The sequence below is a fragment of the Anomaloglossus baeobatrachus genome, chromosome 8, assembly GCF_048569485.1.
Source record: "Anomaloglossus baeobatrachus isolate aAnoBae1 chromosome 8, aAnoBae1.hap1, whole genome shotgun sequence".
NCBI classification, from domain to species: Eukaryota; Metazoa; Chordata; class Amphibia; order Anura; family Aromobatidae; genus Anomaloglossus; species Anomaloglossus baeobatrachus.
Window position 1 is genome coordinate 135412404 of NC_134360.1, and position 17195 is coordinate 135429598.

Below are 17195 nucleotides of genomic sequence, written 5' to 3' on the forward strand. Positions count from 1 at the left end.
AAAACGCTGCAAGGCTTTCAGAGACTTGGGTTGCACCCACTCCTTAATCGGTTGAAGCTTAGAGGGATCCATGCGGAAGCCTTCTGCAGACAATATATAACCCAGGAAATTAACCTCTGCCTCAAAAAAAACACATTTCTCATATTTAGCAAATAGGGAATTATCCCTGAGTCTCTGGAGTACAGTGCATACATGTTGGACATGTGACGTAGCATCAGGAGAATAAATCAGGATATCATCCAGATAGACCACCACATATTGACCACAAATATCTCTGAAAATGTCATTAACAAAGTTCTGGAACACAGCCGGCGCATTACTTAATCCAAAAGGCATTACTAGGTACTCATAGTGTCCCTCTGGAGTATTAAATGCAGTTTTCCACTCATCCCCTTCTCTGATACGGATGAGGTTATATGCACCCCTGAGATCCAGCTTGGTGAACCACCGGGCTCCTATGAGCTGGTTAAACAGATTGGGGATGAGTGGCAGAGGGTACTGATTCTTTACAGTAATAGCATTCAGTTCACAGTAGTTAATACAAGGTCTGAGGCCACCATCTTTCTTATCAACAAAAAAGAATCCAGCGCCGACTGGTGACCTGGATGGTCTTATGAACCCTCTCTGCAAACTGTCTGGTATATAATATTTCATGGCCTGACGCTCCGGACCAGAAAGATTATACATGTTACCCTTGGGGAGTCGGGAATTGGGGACCAAATCTATGGGGCAGTCATAATCTCTGTGTGGAGGTAATTTTTCAGATTCAGATACAGAAAACACATCAGCAAAATGCCTGAATGCATAAGGTATGAAGATAGGTTTAGCTCTAGTCAGGTTCACAGATAAAGACATGCACGTCTCCTGACACTCAGGGCTCCAGCGCACAATCTCACCCTGATGCCAGTCTATGACCGGGTTATGTTTACGCAGCCTTGGCATGCCCAATACCACTGCTGACATCAGATTCTCAAGAACAAAAAATGACACAGATTCTACATGCAGAGCACCAACAAGCATGGAGATCTCTGGAGTTACAAAAGTAACCACACCCAGAGTGAGAGGGGTGCTATCAATAGCAGATATTCTAAAAGGTGCATTTAACTTTAGAAAAGTCAAAACCAGCTCTTTTGCTACAATAGTGTCTATAAAATTAGCAGCAGAGCCACAATCAACAAAGGCCTGCAGCCGTACAGATTTTCCCTGGTGAGACAATGAGACAGGTAACATTAACCTCATAGGGTCTGCAGGAAGTACCTGGGCACCTGAGCGGGTATCCTGGGGTCCGCTCAGGTGGTGCTGCTGCCTTGGAAGTGATTGCCTCTCTGATCCAGGCATTCCACCACGTTATCTGCTCCCTTGCAGTGGACGGGACTCTGGACATGCTGAGGTAAGTACTGCAGCGGGGGCTTGGACCTGAGCAGACCTGAGATCCTGCACTTGCTGTGTCAGTCCATGTACAAGCCCAGAAAGGGTGTGCACCTGATTTAGCACAGCATGGAGAGAATCCATTTTTTTTTCTCTCCTGGTTAGAGGGCCAGATATAATGTAACGCCTGCCTGGATCCACAGACTCAGATGGGCTCTAAAGGGGAGGCTAGAGGGAAGCCACTCACCAAGTAGGAACCCCAGAACCCTGAAACCCTTTAACCCCTATACAGGGATTTGGAATTACACAGGACCCTGGAGATCACTACCTGTGGAAGGCTGCAGTCCGATGAGAGTAGTAGTCAGGCAGGGTCAAACCAGGAATTGCGGAACAGGGACAGAATCGGCAGGCAGTGACGTAATCAGCAAACGTAGCAGAGGTCAGATCCGGGTCGGGCAGCAAGGTACAAAAACAGTAGGCAGAAGGGTAGTCAAAAACACGCAGAAGTCAACACAGGAATCACCAACAGAATAGGATGTAACAGGAGCCAGGAAAATCAGAACTATATCTGGCAGTGATCATGTGACAGGAGGGGAAATAAGAAGGGTGTGGTGTCTTCCCATTGGCTGTAGCTGAACGCTGGCAACTTCAGCTGGAAGACACATGCCACCCACAGTCAGTCAGCGGTACTGCAGATCCAAAGCTAACCCAGCCCAGTGGATGATCGGAGCCTGCGCCCACTGGTGCCACTGGCATCGACTTCTCTCCCATCACCAGCACCATCCACGGCAGGAACACGGTGTCGCCTGGCGATCGGAGCAGAAGTCGCTGGAGCAGACTCCGGCGGTGACGTAACAATTGTACAGTTGGTAGGAGACAGAGCTCTTCCCCAGGCTGCAGTCATTCTGGCTTATAGTTGGATACTTGAGATCAACATAACCACTACACCATACCAAAAATAAAACGAATATTTTCGGTGTTATCATGAGGGACTAGGCAATGAAAGATGATAATGAAACATTGAATGTGAGTGCTTTTAAACATGGTCATAACATACTATTATTTTCTGTTTAATATATTACAGTTCATTATCCATCATATTGAGACATTTCTGACAAAGAGAATATTCCAACAATAAAAAGGAAAGACAGCACAGCACTACATTACAGTTATAGACTCACTTGCCATCCACAGCATCAAATGTCTTCGCCTGGATTTGCAGTTCGTATAGACTACGTAGCATACGGACTCGACGATCTTGACGACGTTTCAGATTGATCATGAAAACCTGTGAGGAAACTATTATCAATACCAGTATCATGTGTACGAAATGGTAAATATTTTGGACACATAGTGAAAGATGTATCCAAGAAATATTGGAAGATGCAGACTAGAAAAAAGAATGAACAGGTCCAGGCCACCAGAAACGGCTACAAAAAGAAAACAGATGCACTACACTGTTTTTATAACTCTCATTGAAATGAATAGGTGCTATAGAAACAGCCCAGCCAACTGTGCTGCACTATTAGTCCTACTCTAGAGTTGCCAAAACAGTGTAGCTTGCTGTGCTAATCTGTTACCGTACCCTCCATTATCTTTATAACCCAGCCTCTGGTTGCTACAATTTGAGAGCCATTAATCCTACTTTGGCCAAGAAAGGCGAAGAACCTATTTATTGTACATTATATATGTGTGGGTCCATTTTTTACTACTTTCTATGTAACAATTCATGGCCCCATTGTTCTCAACATGTGTCTTCAGGAGAATGCAGCGTTCCAAGCTTCTTCATTTCCTTGTTGATAGGGGCAGGTACTCCTCCTTGAGTGACAGATCTGATTCAGTAGCTTCATCCTATAGCTGAGCTTCCTCCTATGACTACGACACATTTGATGATTTGTATTCAGTTGTCACATGTATTTTTGGAGTTTGCGTCACCATCCATCAGCTGGCTAATCTAGTCAGTGAACTCCTGCATGTTCACCCATATGCATTTACTTCCTGGCTCAGACCTGAGGGTTACTATTTGTTTTCTGTAAACATAATGAACTCTTCTCAACTGTACTGGTGCTGTTACTACAACACTGTTGCAACAGTGAGTATACATTTCTGAAATCAAGTATTAACCAGAGGAGCATTGCAGCTATAAGACTCCTCACCACTGACAGCCAGATTGGTTTGTCAGTCTCTACAAGGAGAAAAGTTTTCCCTTTAGACCCCAGTAGAGCTTCTCATACTGCCAGATCAAATCTCACACTTTGCACTGACGAGGGACAATCATCCCGAAACACTGTGTCTGCAAATTGAGGTTCTGATCTAGCATAAATCATAGGTCACATGAAAAGGCTTGCTAAAGAGCCACTTTTGACTTTTAGGATTGCTGCTTCCAATAGGTTGCACTAGAGTTTGTCTCCTTCCTCCCTGAAGAGACAAGTTGCAATCAATCACTTTTGCTATTTGTTTGCTGATTGCCTACATCTATGTAATTGACCACCTGTCTCCAGATATCATGAAACTTTGCAATTAACAATTTTTTGGGTTGTTGTCTAACTATAGATTTATAGTTCCTGTGTAAATCCATACTCCTGGATTTGTGACTCCTGGTGTTCCCTACATGCATACCCAGCTGATCCACGTGTCATCTGGCAAATCCTGCTCCCTTTATGATCATCTTCAGTCCTTTATGGTCACCCTGACCTATGGCTAAGAAAACCTACCTCACCAGGTGAGACCATATCATAAGCTCTATATGACAGTACCCATTTATGAAGATGGCAATAACGCTTTAATCAGTCATGAATGTCTAATAGGTGGAGGCAGATTTGAACTTTGTCCTGTCTAGGTAGTGCACATTCTCTAGTAGTTGAAATGGACTTGAAAAATGACAACTTATGTCACCTCCATCACTCACATCATTTTTGAAGTTGACATAAAAAAAAAACCATATTCCAGGACATAAAGGATTTGAGATATATGGATCTCACAACGATAGATCTAAAGGCTGGAAATGGTTCAATGTTCCCCCCCTAATCACCCAGCACATAAAGCGCAAACATGAGTATTGTTCCATAATAATAATAATAATAATATCATCATCATCATCATCATCATCATCATCATCATCATTATTATTATTATCATTATTAATAAAAAAATAGATGTTACACTTACAAAAACAATTCTTTTTATATCTAGATTGCTGTCCTTGGCTTAGTGGGTCACCCTGAGAAGACTGGCAAATATGGCCAATTACTTTATCTTATCAACTAATAAAATTACAGGGTCTTATTTATTAAAAGCATTGATGGTGCAATTGTCGCGGTCAGGCGAATTTCTGCTCTATTGTTACTATGTGTAATTCTGCATTTTACAAGTTGCCCCTAATCAGTTTATTTCCTTGTTAGATGTTGTGTGACATGTTTTGTCTTCACAGTGGAACATTTTTATTCCTATCATAAATGTTATAAGCAGTGCCCAACTTCAGCTCTCCTTCCCGCAGCTCTGGGAACATCTTATGCGTGAGAGAGGACTTTGTAGAAATATTTTCATGTGGGTTAACAGAACGTTAAGAGTTGATCTGTAGCAAGCAATTAGATGACAGGTAAGGCTATGTGCCCAAGTTGCGTTGAGGTCCTTGCATTTCTAAACGCATCCTCTTGCTGTAATTGATTTAGCCAAAGTTGCTTTTGACAACAAAATAACGCTAAAAATGCATGCGTATTTACCGCGTTTTTGATGCGTTTTTAGCGCTTTTTACCTGCTTTTCCATTGCGTTTTGAGAGATGCGTTTTGAACATAAAGACACTGCTAAATAAAGTTTAAATAGTCAAACAAAATGAAAAAAGGGAAAAAAAAGAATCAATTCTATATTTTGTAGATAAATAATGGAAATTGAAATATTTATTAAAATCTTAGCGGTAATATGATATTTATCACAAAAATAGCAATAAATAGAAATTTTTCTATGTTTTAATTGTCAGACTATGTGTGTGTAAAGAGACATAAGAAATCATTATTTTGATGTGCAAAAAGCATGCGTTTAGGTAGTCCAAAATGCATGTTTTCTGCACCTAAAAAGCTGGTAAAACGCAGGAATCAATGTTAGCAACTTCAAGGACTTCAATGTTAGCAAAACGCACCTCAAATGGCAAAAACAATTAGGCTATGTGCGCACTAGAAAAGTGATTTTTCTCAAGAAAATTTCTTGAGAAACTTCTGGGAGTTGAAGATTTCCGCACCTGCGGAAAAATCCGCGGGAAAAACGCATGCGGATTTGCCGCGGATTTGCCGCGAATTTACCGCAGGTTGGTCCCTGCGGTTTTGCAATAAATAATATAGATAATCGATAGACAGATAATGGATAGAGGGAAAGATGGATAGATGAATAGATAGATAGCTAGATGAATAGATAGATAGATAGATAGATGAGAAAGACCTATATAATGTCCCAACCCCCTGCATTTTCTAAGCTGGCACCCTTTAGTGACTTTCATGTGGCACTAAAGGGTGCTTAGCCTTGTATTTAGCCATAAAATAAATAAATAATTAAAAAAAAAAACCGACGTGAGGTCCCCCCATCTTTTGTAGCCAGCTAGGGTAAAGCAGATGGCTGCAGCCTGTAGACCACAGCTGGCAGCTTCACCTTGGCTGGTAATCCAAAACAGAGGGCACCCCACGCTGTTATTTTACATTAAATAAATAATTTAAAACAAAAAACGTGGGGTCCCCCCCAAATTGCATCACCAGCCGAGGTAAAGCGGACAGCTGTGGTCTGGTATTCTGGTATTCTCAGACTAGGGAGGTCCACTGTTATTGGACACTCCCCAGCCTAAAAATAGCAGGCCGCAGCCGCCCCAGAAGTGGCGCATCCATTAGATGTGCCAATCCTGGTGCTTCGCCCCAACTCATCCCGTTACCCTGGTGCGTTGGCAAACAAGGTAATATATGGGGTTGATGCCAGATGTGTAATGTCACCTGGCATCAAGCACTGGGGTTGGTGAGGTCAGGCGTCTATCAGATACCCGACATCACCAACCCAGTCAGTAAGAAATAAAAAATAGACAAAAAAAGTTTTATTTGAAAAAACACTCCCCAAAACATTCCCTCTTTCACCTATTTATTGAAAAGAACAATCAATTCCACTTCCGGCATAATCCAATAAGGGGGGGGGGTCCCACGGCGATCCATACCATAGTCGCTGTCCCAGTCAATGAAGAACAGAATGTTCCCCATTGGCTGGGAGAGCAATGCAGTGACCTGAGCTAACATCAATAGCCCAGGTCACTGCATGGGATGCCGAGCGCTGCTGCCAGGAGGATAGATGAGATCATTATCTGCTGTGATCATCTCCTGTACTGCTGACGTCAGCGCTGTCACTGACTTCTATGCCCGCCGCGTTGTCAGAAGTATCGCGAGAGCCCGTGACGTCACCGCTAGTGACAGTCTCGGGCCGCTCGCGAGACGGGCATAGACAGCAGTGACCGCGGTGACGTCAGGAGGCAGGAGATCATCACAGCAGGTAATGATCTCACCTCCTGACAGCAGCGATCATCATCCCCGCGGCTGCCAGCACTGCAGGGTGTCAGTGTCTGCCTGCGCTGCTGCGTGACAAGCTGCTGATACTGCGAGCAGACACTGATACCCTGCAGTGCAGTGTCAGTGTCTCCCTGTGTCAGTGTCTGCCTGCGCTGCAGCGTGACAAGCTGCCGATACTGCGGGCACACACTGACACTGCAGGGTGACAAGCTGCTGACACTGCGGGCACACACTGACACGCTGCAGTGCAGGCAGCCGCGAGGCTGGAGCGGGACACAGACTGCACGGGCACCTGGAGGTCGCACGGAAGTGTTTCTGTGCGGCGTCCAGGGAGTGTGACACTTTGTTTACTCTGCTCCGCTTCCTCTTCCTGGCATAATGACATCGCTTCCTGCAAAACCGCAGGCAGCAATGAGCATTACCGCAGGTAAATCGCGGCTATACCGGGGGTATACCGCACATTATTTGCTACCTGCGGTATACCCCCGGAATTTTGCGATTACATTACAGTGAATGGAGTGAAATTCCGGGGGTATTCCGCAGGTACCTGCGGAAAATAATGGACATGCTCATTTTCTCAAGAAATTTTCTCAAGAAATTCTTCTCAAGGAAATTTCTTGAGAAAAATCCGCAGTGTGCGCACAGCTATTTTTTTTTCACATAGGATTTGCTGGGAAATGTCTGCACAAAGATTGCAGACATTTCTCAAGAAATTTCCGCGGCAAATCCGAGGGTAAATCCGCGGGTAAAACGCACTAGTGCGCACAGGGCCTTACATGTTGCTTCTTTAAACGCTGAGTTTTTGACCCAAATTTATGCAAATTAAACGCAGCGTTTTTAACAGCATGGTGGGCACAAGAAATCCCTATTTCTCATAGACTTTGCTGGGAAATCAAAACGCATGCATTTTGGCACTAAAAAGGTGCAGTTCAAAACACTGCAGAAACGCATGAAAAAACGCAACGTGGGCACATAGCCTAAAGGTGATTGAAATAACAGACTTGCACAATAAAATAGGATCATCTACAGGTTTGGTTATATGATTGATTGACTATGTTAGATATTTCATCCAATATTCAGCACCAGCTGCATAATCGGCTCAAAAACTGCAATATAGCCCAATGTAGTCTGCAATGTGTTTTAGGTACATCACTAAACAAATAATTTGTCTATGTGAATGAAGACCTATAGGAATATTGCTGGGTAACCTCTATTACTAAGTTCAACCCTATCCCATGATATAAAGTCCAAATTAGAGGTATTCCAGGTAAATGAAATACAGGTAGACATTTAACTTTTCTTTAAAAGTTTTTTAATTGTCTCTATACCTTCCTATAAGTTTGGAGAATAAAACTCTGATCCCTGTTTTGTTAATAATAAACTGTGGGCCTTATCAAGGATCCTGCCCCCAAAAAATAACAAGATATACCCTATCCAGAAGGCCTAAAACACACGTCCGCAGAAAACACGTGCGTGTCTCACGGTCCATTTTTCGGGTCCGTGTTCCGTTTTGGTTGACCATTTCTCCAGTACGTGTTACATCAGTGTGATGGCGTATGCTTGCCGTGCGTGCGTGTAGAGTGTCCGTGTATGCGTGAGATACGTACGTGTCATGTCCATGTGCAGTCCATGTGGTTTGAGCCGTTTCACCATTAAAAAAAAATAAAAAACGCACATGGACAGTACGGATAGCACATGTACATGCTACGTGTCAAGTACGTGCAGGCACGGACCCATTGACTTTAGCGGGTCCGTTTCTGCGTGATGCCGGCGAAACACGGACATGTCATCCGTGTTAAAAAACGCAGACACGTACAAACCACACGGACACATGTTCCATGTGGCTTTACGTGTGTGTGCCTGTTACCATAGGGTAACATTGGTGCACATGTGTTCGTGGCACCGGTATGAGTCAAGAAGTCCCAAACCGGCGGCACGGATGTGTGTTGCAGACCTAAGATAGAGGATGACTTGCTGATAGCTGGGGAGTTCTTACTGCTGGGACTCCAGCAACCCTGAGCTTTAAACCAGGACTCTGCTGCCCAGTCTTGAATGGAGGGCAGGTGCATATGATCAGTCTCTGCTCAATTCTTTATACATAGGGCCTTGTCCATAGGGAAAATCTGAGAGGAGAACTCAACTTTCTTTGGAAGTCCCATTGATATAGAGTGGATCTAAAGCTGAGAATGTGCACTTCTGCTCCACTCAAGACGAAGCTGTAGAGTCCCGTTCTTGGGCTTTAACATCCCTGTTCTTGAGATTGCTGTGAGTCCCAGTGGTCTAAATCCAAGTGCAAGTTATTCCCTGCCTTACCTCTTAATGTGAAAATTGTGATCCCTTTTGAATAGGGATGAGCAAACATGTATGGTAAAGTTCGAGGTTCGTACTTAAACATGGACTTTTAAAAAAAGTCTGTGTCTGAGTTTGGAGTTCGGGTATTGTTCGTATGCTAATAAAACCTGTTGAAAGACTGCAGTGCAGCCAGTCAAGCTTTATTGCTTGCAGAAGATGACTTTACACTGCTGTGAACAATAAAGAAGAAAAAAAATATGACATGGGCTCACCCCTATTTTTGATAACGAGCACAGGTAAAGCATTCTTCAGCTGTTGCTTTACCTTGGCTGGTTATCAAAAGTAGAGGGGATCCCACTGTATTTTTTTTTTATTATAGGTCCCCACCTTATTTTTGAAAACCAGCTAAGGTAAAGCACACAGCTGAGGGCTTGTATTATCAGGCTGCGAAGGCCCATGGTTATTGGGCTCATGAGAAATTCTGGGCTTACCGCTAACTGGTAGTGGCCCATGGGGCCTCATTCTGAGAATGTTCTTAGTGTAAGATGGCACTCGGTAATATTGGAAATGGCCGGGATGTGTCGCAGAGAACCTCTGCCATGAACCTGGAGTGTTCGCTGGGACTTGTAATTCCACATGTCTGTTTGGTAACATGTTTTAGAGCTAGATTTATGGGCTGGTCAGAAGTGATGGGCGGGACTGACCATCCACATACCTCCCACCCAGGGATGTGTCTGGGAGGATATCATGTGTCTGGTTGTGATCACATGGCAATCTACCAGGATCCAGTAAGGACACGGCCCTGCTGGAGCACATGCTGAGACCATGTGGGGAGTGTGCTGCGACTCCTGAACAGGTAACACCAGGAGAAGGGGATGTGAGCTGACTGGGTGTCAGCAAGTAAAGACCGCCGTATATGTCTTCGCTTGGAGACAGCTGACAGGTCAGTGAGTATAGGCTGTGATGCTGGCATGGGGACGCTGTGTGTATGAAGCCTTGCAGATATACTCACTATTAGAACAGATTGTGGATATTGGCATGTTCCGGTAATATGATTAAATGAATTGTAACATTGGTTTATGATGCTTGAATAAACCACATGGACATTTTAAGTGATAAAGTGCTCCTGTGTAACTCAATCCTGCTATCTGATGCATGGTCCCCCCATACACTCAGGCCCGACGTTGTCACATTAGAAAAAGCTCCATAGAATGGGCATCATGGGACAGTACACCATTGGATTACGTCAGAACTTTCAGGATTTTTTTTTAATTAATAAATTGGTGAACAAGGGAGTGTAGGGGAGTTTAATTCACTAATTGGATCACGTTGGAACTTCAAGGATTTTTTTAAATTAAAAAATTGGTGAACAATTTGATGCCAGCTGTCAATTCACAGCTGAACTCAACCCCAAGACTATTACCCTCGGAAAAGCAAGGCAAAGCACCAGAATTGGTACATCTAATGGATGCACCACTTCTGGGGTCGCTGCGAGACGGTATTTTTAGGCTGGAAAGGGCCAAATAACCATGGGCCTTCCCAACCTGATAATTCCAGTCCCCAGCTGTCTGCTTTACTTTGGCTGGAATACAGAAAATGTGTTCAATGCCACTTATGATATAAATATCAAAAAGCAAAAAAGTATGTAAAAGACCTAATACTTAGGCCAATGTAACCATAAGCATCCCCGACTGCTATCAAGACATAAGGAGTAGACCACACCACACAAGAGGTAGCCCCTCAGGGATGCCACAAATATAACAAACTAAACAAACAAAAAACAAAAAAATAAAAATATATATAGATTGTGTGTCCACATGTTATCCGGACAGCGGTCCTATATACATAAAGTATAGTTCTTTCTATTAAGTTTGTTATGTATATAGGACCGCTGTCCGTATAACACGTGGAAATACTTTACTTTTGCTGGCTATCAAAAATAGGGTGGACCTCATGCCGGTTTTTAAATTACTTATTTAAATAATTTTAAAAAATGGAGTGGGATTCCCTCTATTTTTGATAGCCAGCTAAGGCAATGGAGACAACTGTGGGTTGCAGCCCGTAGTTGTCTGCTTTATCTGACCTGGTTATCAAAAATAAGTGGGAGCCCACGTCATTTTTCTATTTTACTTAATCCCTATACACAATTGTTTTCATAGCAATTGCCACCATTTTGCTTTTTTTTTGCAGCCCTCCAAGCCCTATTATGACTATTTTATGGATAAAAAAGGAAGTAGGGGACAATGCAGGACTAAAAATCTAATTTTTTTATTGAGATTTACATATTAAAAATTCATTAAGGATTAAGTAAAAGAGGTCTCTTACACGTTTGCTCCTCCATTGCCCACTACTTCCTTTTTTTCTTTTTGCTAATACCTGTAAGATAGACAGGTGGGGTACCTGGACATAATGAAGCAGAGCTGAATTGTGCTGGAATCATTGTTATGTCTTTTGTGTTGTATGAGCATTTTACAGACACAAGGCACAGACGTTTGAGTCCCTATTGACTTATATGGGGTTGGGGATCCAGGGTCAAGTTCAATTTAAGTTTAGATCCCGAACTGAAGTTTAACTACACTCCGACCAAACCCGGCAAACCCAAACTTGCACGGGTCCGCTCATCTCTACTTATGAACATAGTGTTGTCACAAGTAAGAAAAATCCCATCTACATCTGCTGTGGAGTATGAGGAACTCTTGAAAACACTAACCATAAGCTGTCAAATTGTGTCAGATGTTTGTTTCAGGCAAATACAATCTCTCTGCTGTATAATAATGAAATTATGAGGTTCTCTTAGTAACTTGTGGCCTTGAATATTTCTGCCTGTAGACAAATGATCAAACTGTGAATCTTTTGATCTGGAGGAAGAAAGCTGCCTCAAGTTTTCAATCTTCTAATTAAGCCAGGAAACACCTGGGGCCAATTAGTGCAAGACTGTGAACAGCAACTCTTCAATTTGTGGCCTTACATTCCTGCCCTGGAATCCTAGGAATGGTTTTATTACCTACTACCTCTAACAAATGTTACAGGTTAACCCTAAAGCTGTCCCTCCAGCTTCTCTGACCTCTGACTTTTTAGACACTGCTAAGTCACTATGTAATCCATTCTTTCATGGTATTAATTACTAACATGCAAGATGGGATCCTTAGAATATACGGCAGTGTGGCACCTAAAATTACCCTCTAACCAGACATAGTGCTTTAATTTACTATGAATGCCTCTGTGCATATAAACTATTCCTGTTGTATGATCATGAGGAGCTCTCTTGAGACTTTTAGTAGCTCTGGGAAGAGATTCAGAAGTTCACAACCAAACACCCCACCATGGATAACTAAAGGCAGCACATAAAGAACAGTGCTCGTTAATAATAAAAGGTATAACAATATGCTTATTGCCCACCCCTTTCCAGGACCCCAATTGCAATGCAAAAGTATTACTCATAGTAACTGATGTCACGTAAGTAAACCTCAAAGACAACCTGTCTGCTCTTCTGACATGACCGCTTTCATAAATAATTATATTACCCATATTAGAACAATTCTGGAGTTTTCTTCAAGTATTGTGTCGTACTGTTGATGCAACACCTAGGTGCTACAAGTTGTTGGTATCCCTAGACAGTGTCATACTGTCCCATACATCCTGACTAGTGATGAGCAAACCTGCAGATAACTGGGACCGGCAGATCCTGGTAATCCAGGTTTTAAAATCCTGTAACTCTATGAAGACCAGAAACCGGCGATTAAAAATGTTGGTAGAAGGGATGAGAGCAAACACACTGTAGTTACCGAGGTTCTGGTACAGTTGTACACTGCTTCCAGACCACCCATTCACTTCCGGAGTCGCGCATTATCGCTCATCCATATACAGTGCTTTCAACACCCACTAGCGACTGTGATTGTGTCAGGGCCGGGCGGTCGGGCAGACCCAGGAGGTGGATCCACTGGACCGAACTCTAAGATGGTGGTAGGGAGTCCGGTAGCTGAAGCACTGATGGGCAGCAGAACAGTCCGTGCAAGTGAAGGTAGCGAAGGAGTCCCTGGGACCACGGAGTCACAGATGGTAGTCCGGGTGACGTAGCTCAGGTTCGGAGGCCGAGATGATGTCAGGCGGGGTCCGGAACCTTGGGAGCGAGATGACAGGTCACCGCAGGGATCCGAGATGGTACGGACTGTCAGATGGCAGACGGACAGCGTGCGGGGCTCGGGATTCAGCAGGACTGGATGGCGAGGCGGGATCAGCTCTAGAAGAGAGATACGTAAGTATGGCAGGAAAACACAAGGAGACCTGACTCCTAGCTCAGAAAACACGAAGATCAGGCCCCGCCCCCTTGGACAAGAACCCCCTTTATACCCCGTACCTGTCTAACCTCATTTCCTGTTAATGGGCGCTGGCCCTTTAAGAAAGGGTCAGTGACCGCGCGCGCGCCCTAATGCGCGTGCGCGCGGCCCGGGTGCCAGAAGCCAGGGAAGGAGGCTGAGAGGAGGACGCAGGGGAGCCGAGCAGGGCCTGGGAGGCCGTCGGGCGCCGGGATCGGCGGCCAGGAAGCCCAGGAAGGACGGGCACAAGGGACTGGGACGCGGGGAGCGTGGCAGGTGAGCCGGGGAGCGGGGCAGGGGACCCGGGAAGGGGAGCCGAGGACCCGGGGAGCGTGACAGTACCCCCCCCCCACGCCCCCCTCCCCGCAACCGAGACATGAAGGCACGGATCAGAGGAGTGCCCACATTCTCCCTGGGTTCCCAGGATCTATCCTCAGGACCATACCCCTCCCAGTCCACCAGGAAGAACTGCCGGCCACGAACAGTCTTCATGGCCACGATATCTCTTACCGCGTAGATGTCGTCCTCAGCAATAGGAGGAGGAGCCGGGCTGGCAGCAGCGGAGAAGGGACCAAGGAACACCGGCTTGAGGAGAGAGACGTGGAAGGAGTTGGGTATTCTCATCGTGGCCGGAAGCTTCAGTTTGTAGGAGACCTCATTGATCTTGCTGAGGACCTTAAACGGCCCGATGTAGCGAGGACCCAGCTTGTAGGAAGGAATCTTCAGTCGGATGTACTGGGAAGCAAGCCAGACCAGGTCACCAGGAGAGAAACACGGAGGGTCTAGACGCCTTTTGTCAGCGTGTTTCTTCATCCGCTGGGAAGCGCGCCCAAGGGCCGCCTTGACAGAGTCCCAAATGGTAGCGAAGTCACGGGCTACAGTATCAGCAGCAGGGACATCCGAAGAAGGGGATATAGGCAACGGGACGGAAGGCTGTAGTCCGTAAACGACATGGAAGGGAGATTTGGAGGACGACTCACTGACGTGGTGGTTATGGGAGAACTCAGCCCAAGGCAGAAGCGTGGACCAGTCGTCGTGATGGACGTTGACATAGTGACGTAAGAAGGATGTCAAGATTTGATTGACCCTCTCCACTTGGCCATTAGACTGAGGATGGTAAGCGGAAGAAAAGTCCAGAGTCACTCCCAGATGTTTGCAGAGAGCCCTCCAGAAGCGGGAGGTGAACTGAGTTCCTCTGTCGGACACGATGTGGGAAGGAAAGCCATGTAAGCGAAAGATGTGTTGTATATAGGCTTCCGCGAGTTCCTGAGCAGAGGGCAGTCCGGGCATAGGGACGAAGTGAGCCATTTTGGAGAACCGATCCACCACGACCCATATGACTGTGTGTCCGGAGGATACTGGCAAGTCCGTAATAAAGTCCATCGCTATGTGTTGCCATGGAACTGAGGGTATCGGCAGAGGCAGAAGACGGCCATAGGGCAGGTGTTTGGGCGTCTTGTTCCTGGCACAAGAGGGGCAGGCAGAGACAAAGGCGGCAACGTCCGTGCGAAGGGATGGCCACCAGTAATGGCGTACAATCGCACCCCATGTTCTCTTCTGGCCTGCATGGCCGGCTGTTTTCGAGGCATGACCCCAGTGTAACACTTTTTCCCTGTCGGTCTCAGAGACATAGGTCTTCCCGGGTGGTATCTGGGCCAGAGTGACAGGAGCCACCGGAACAATCTTGTTAGGAGAGATGATAGGTTGGATAGTCTCTTCCTCCTGCTCCAGGGGCATGAGAGACCTAGACAAGGCATCAGCGCGTATATTCTTGTCCGCGGGTCGGAAATGAAGCTGGAAGTCAAACCTGGCAAAGAATAAATACCACCTGGCTTGCCGTGGGTTCAGTCGCTGAGTGGACCGCAGGTATTCCAGGTTCTTGTGGTCCGTGTAGATAATCACGGGGTACACTGCTCCTTCCAGGAGGTAGCGCCACTCCTCCAGAGCCAGTTTGACCGCTAATAGCTCTCGGTCACCGATGGTGTAATTACGTTCAGGTGCTGAGAAGCTTTTAGAGAAGAAACCGCAAGTCACCATCTTCCCGGAGGAGGATTTTTGCATGAGCACTGCTCCGGCTCCTGAGGAGGAAGCATCCACCTCTAAGGTGAACTGGCGGTTTAACTCTGGTCGGTGGAGTACAGGAGAGGAGGCGAATGCTCGCTTCAGGGAGCAAAATGCGGCGTCGGCCGCAGGTGACCAGTCCTTTGGATTAGCCTCCTTTTTGGTCAGAGCGGAGAGAGGAGCAGTCAGGGCGGAGAAGTGAGGAATAAACTGGCGGTAGTAGTTGGCAAATCCCAGGAACCGTTGGATTGCCTTCAGCCCAGAAGGGGGAGGCCAGTTGAGAATGGCGGAGACCTTCTTGGGATCCATCTGCAGCCCAGTCCCCGAGATGATGTATCCCAGGAAAGGAAGAGAAGACTGCTCAAAGACGCACTTCTCATATTTGGCGTAGAGACGATTCTCTCTCAGTCTTTGTAGAACCAGCTTTACGTTCTCTCTGTGGGTCTGGAGGTCCGGAGAGAAAACAAGAATGTCATCCAGATAAACTACTACACATACGTAGAGGAGGTCCCGAAAAATGTCGTTCACCAGTTCTTGGAATACGGCAGGAGCGTTACACAGACCGAAGGGCATCACACAGTATTCATAGTGCCCATCGCGAGTATTAAACGCGGTCTTCCATTCGTCCCCAGAGCGGATACGAACTAGGTTGTAGGCACCCCGAAGATCCAGTTTGGTGAACACACGGGCTCCTCTGAGCCGATCGAACAGTTCGGGGATGAGCGGTAGGGGGTACTTGTTTTTTATAGTAATCTGATTCAAGCCCCGGTAGTCAATGCATGGGCGAAGGTCACCCTCTTTCTTCTTAACGAAGAAGAAGCCTGCTCCCGCAGGAGAGGAGGATCTCCGGATGAATCCCTTTGCCAGGCTTTCCATGATGTAGGTGGACATGGCCCTGGTTTCGGCTGGAGACAACGGATATATCCGTCCTCGAGGTGGTGTTGTTCCTGGGAGCAGGTCGATGGCGCAATCGTAGGGACGGTGTGGCGGAAGTACCTCAGACTCCTTCTTGTCAAAAACGTCCGTGAAGGACCAATAGGCCGAGGGCAGACCCGGTAGGTTCTCAGGAACCGGAGGTCGTCGGACTGGTTGTATAGACTTTAGACATCTCTCATGACAGGCAGAGCCCCAACGGGTGATTTCGCCAGTACCCCAGTTGACTGAGGGTTCGTGTGTTCGCAACCAAGGAAGTCCCAGCAGGACTTGGTGGGACATGTGTGGAAGGACGTAGAGAGCGATGTTCTCGGTGTGCAGAGCACCGATACGCAGTTCCACCGGCTTCGTGATCCAGGAGATGGTATCAGAGAGGGGTCTCCCATCCACCGAGGCAATCAGTAGGGGCTTCTCGAGTAGAGTAACAGGCAGCTGGTATTTGTCCACCGTGGCCTGCTGGATAAAATTGCCTGCTGCTCCGGAGTCGAGGTATGCCTCAGCCGTGAAGCGCGTCTCTCCTGTTGATACTTGTACCGTCCACATAACTGGGTCGGAGAGAGTCCCAGCACCTAGGGTGGCCTCTCCTACCAACCCTAGGCTTTGGAGTTTCCCGGCCTTTCCGGACAGGAGCGTAGGAGATGTGTGTCCCCTCCGCAGTAAAAGCAGAGGCCCTTGGCGAGCCGCTCTGCTCGA

The 17195-nt window shown here is 46.2% G+C and overlaps 1 protein-coding gene across 1 annotated transcript in view; it reads right to left on the minus strand.

Moving 5' to 3' along the window:
* Positions 1 to 17195, minus strand: part of COLGALT2 (collagen beta(1-O)galactosyltransferase 2) — a 362921-nt gene that overhangs the window by 60460 nt on the left and 285266 nt on the right. Inside the window, exon 8 of the mRNA XM_075322014.1 lies at positions 2550 to 2656. Within this exon, the coding sequence (XP_075178129.1) occupies positions 2550 to 2656 (107 nt within the window). The remainder of the gene's footprint in view (positions 1 to 2549; positions 2657 to 17195) is intronic.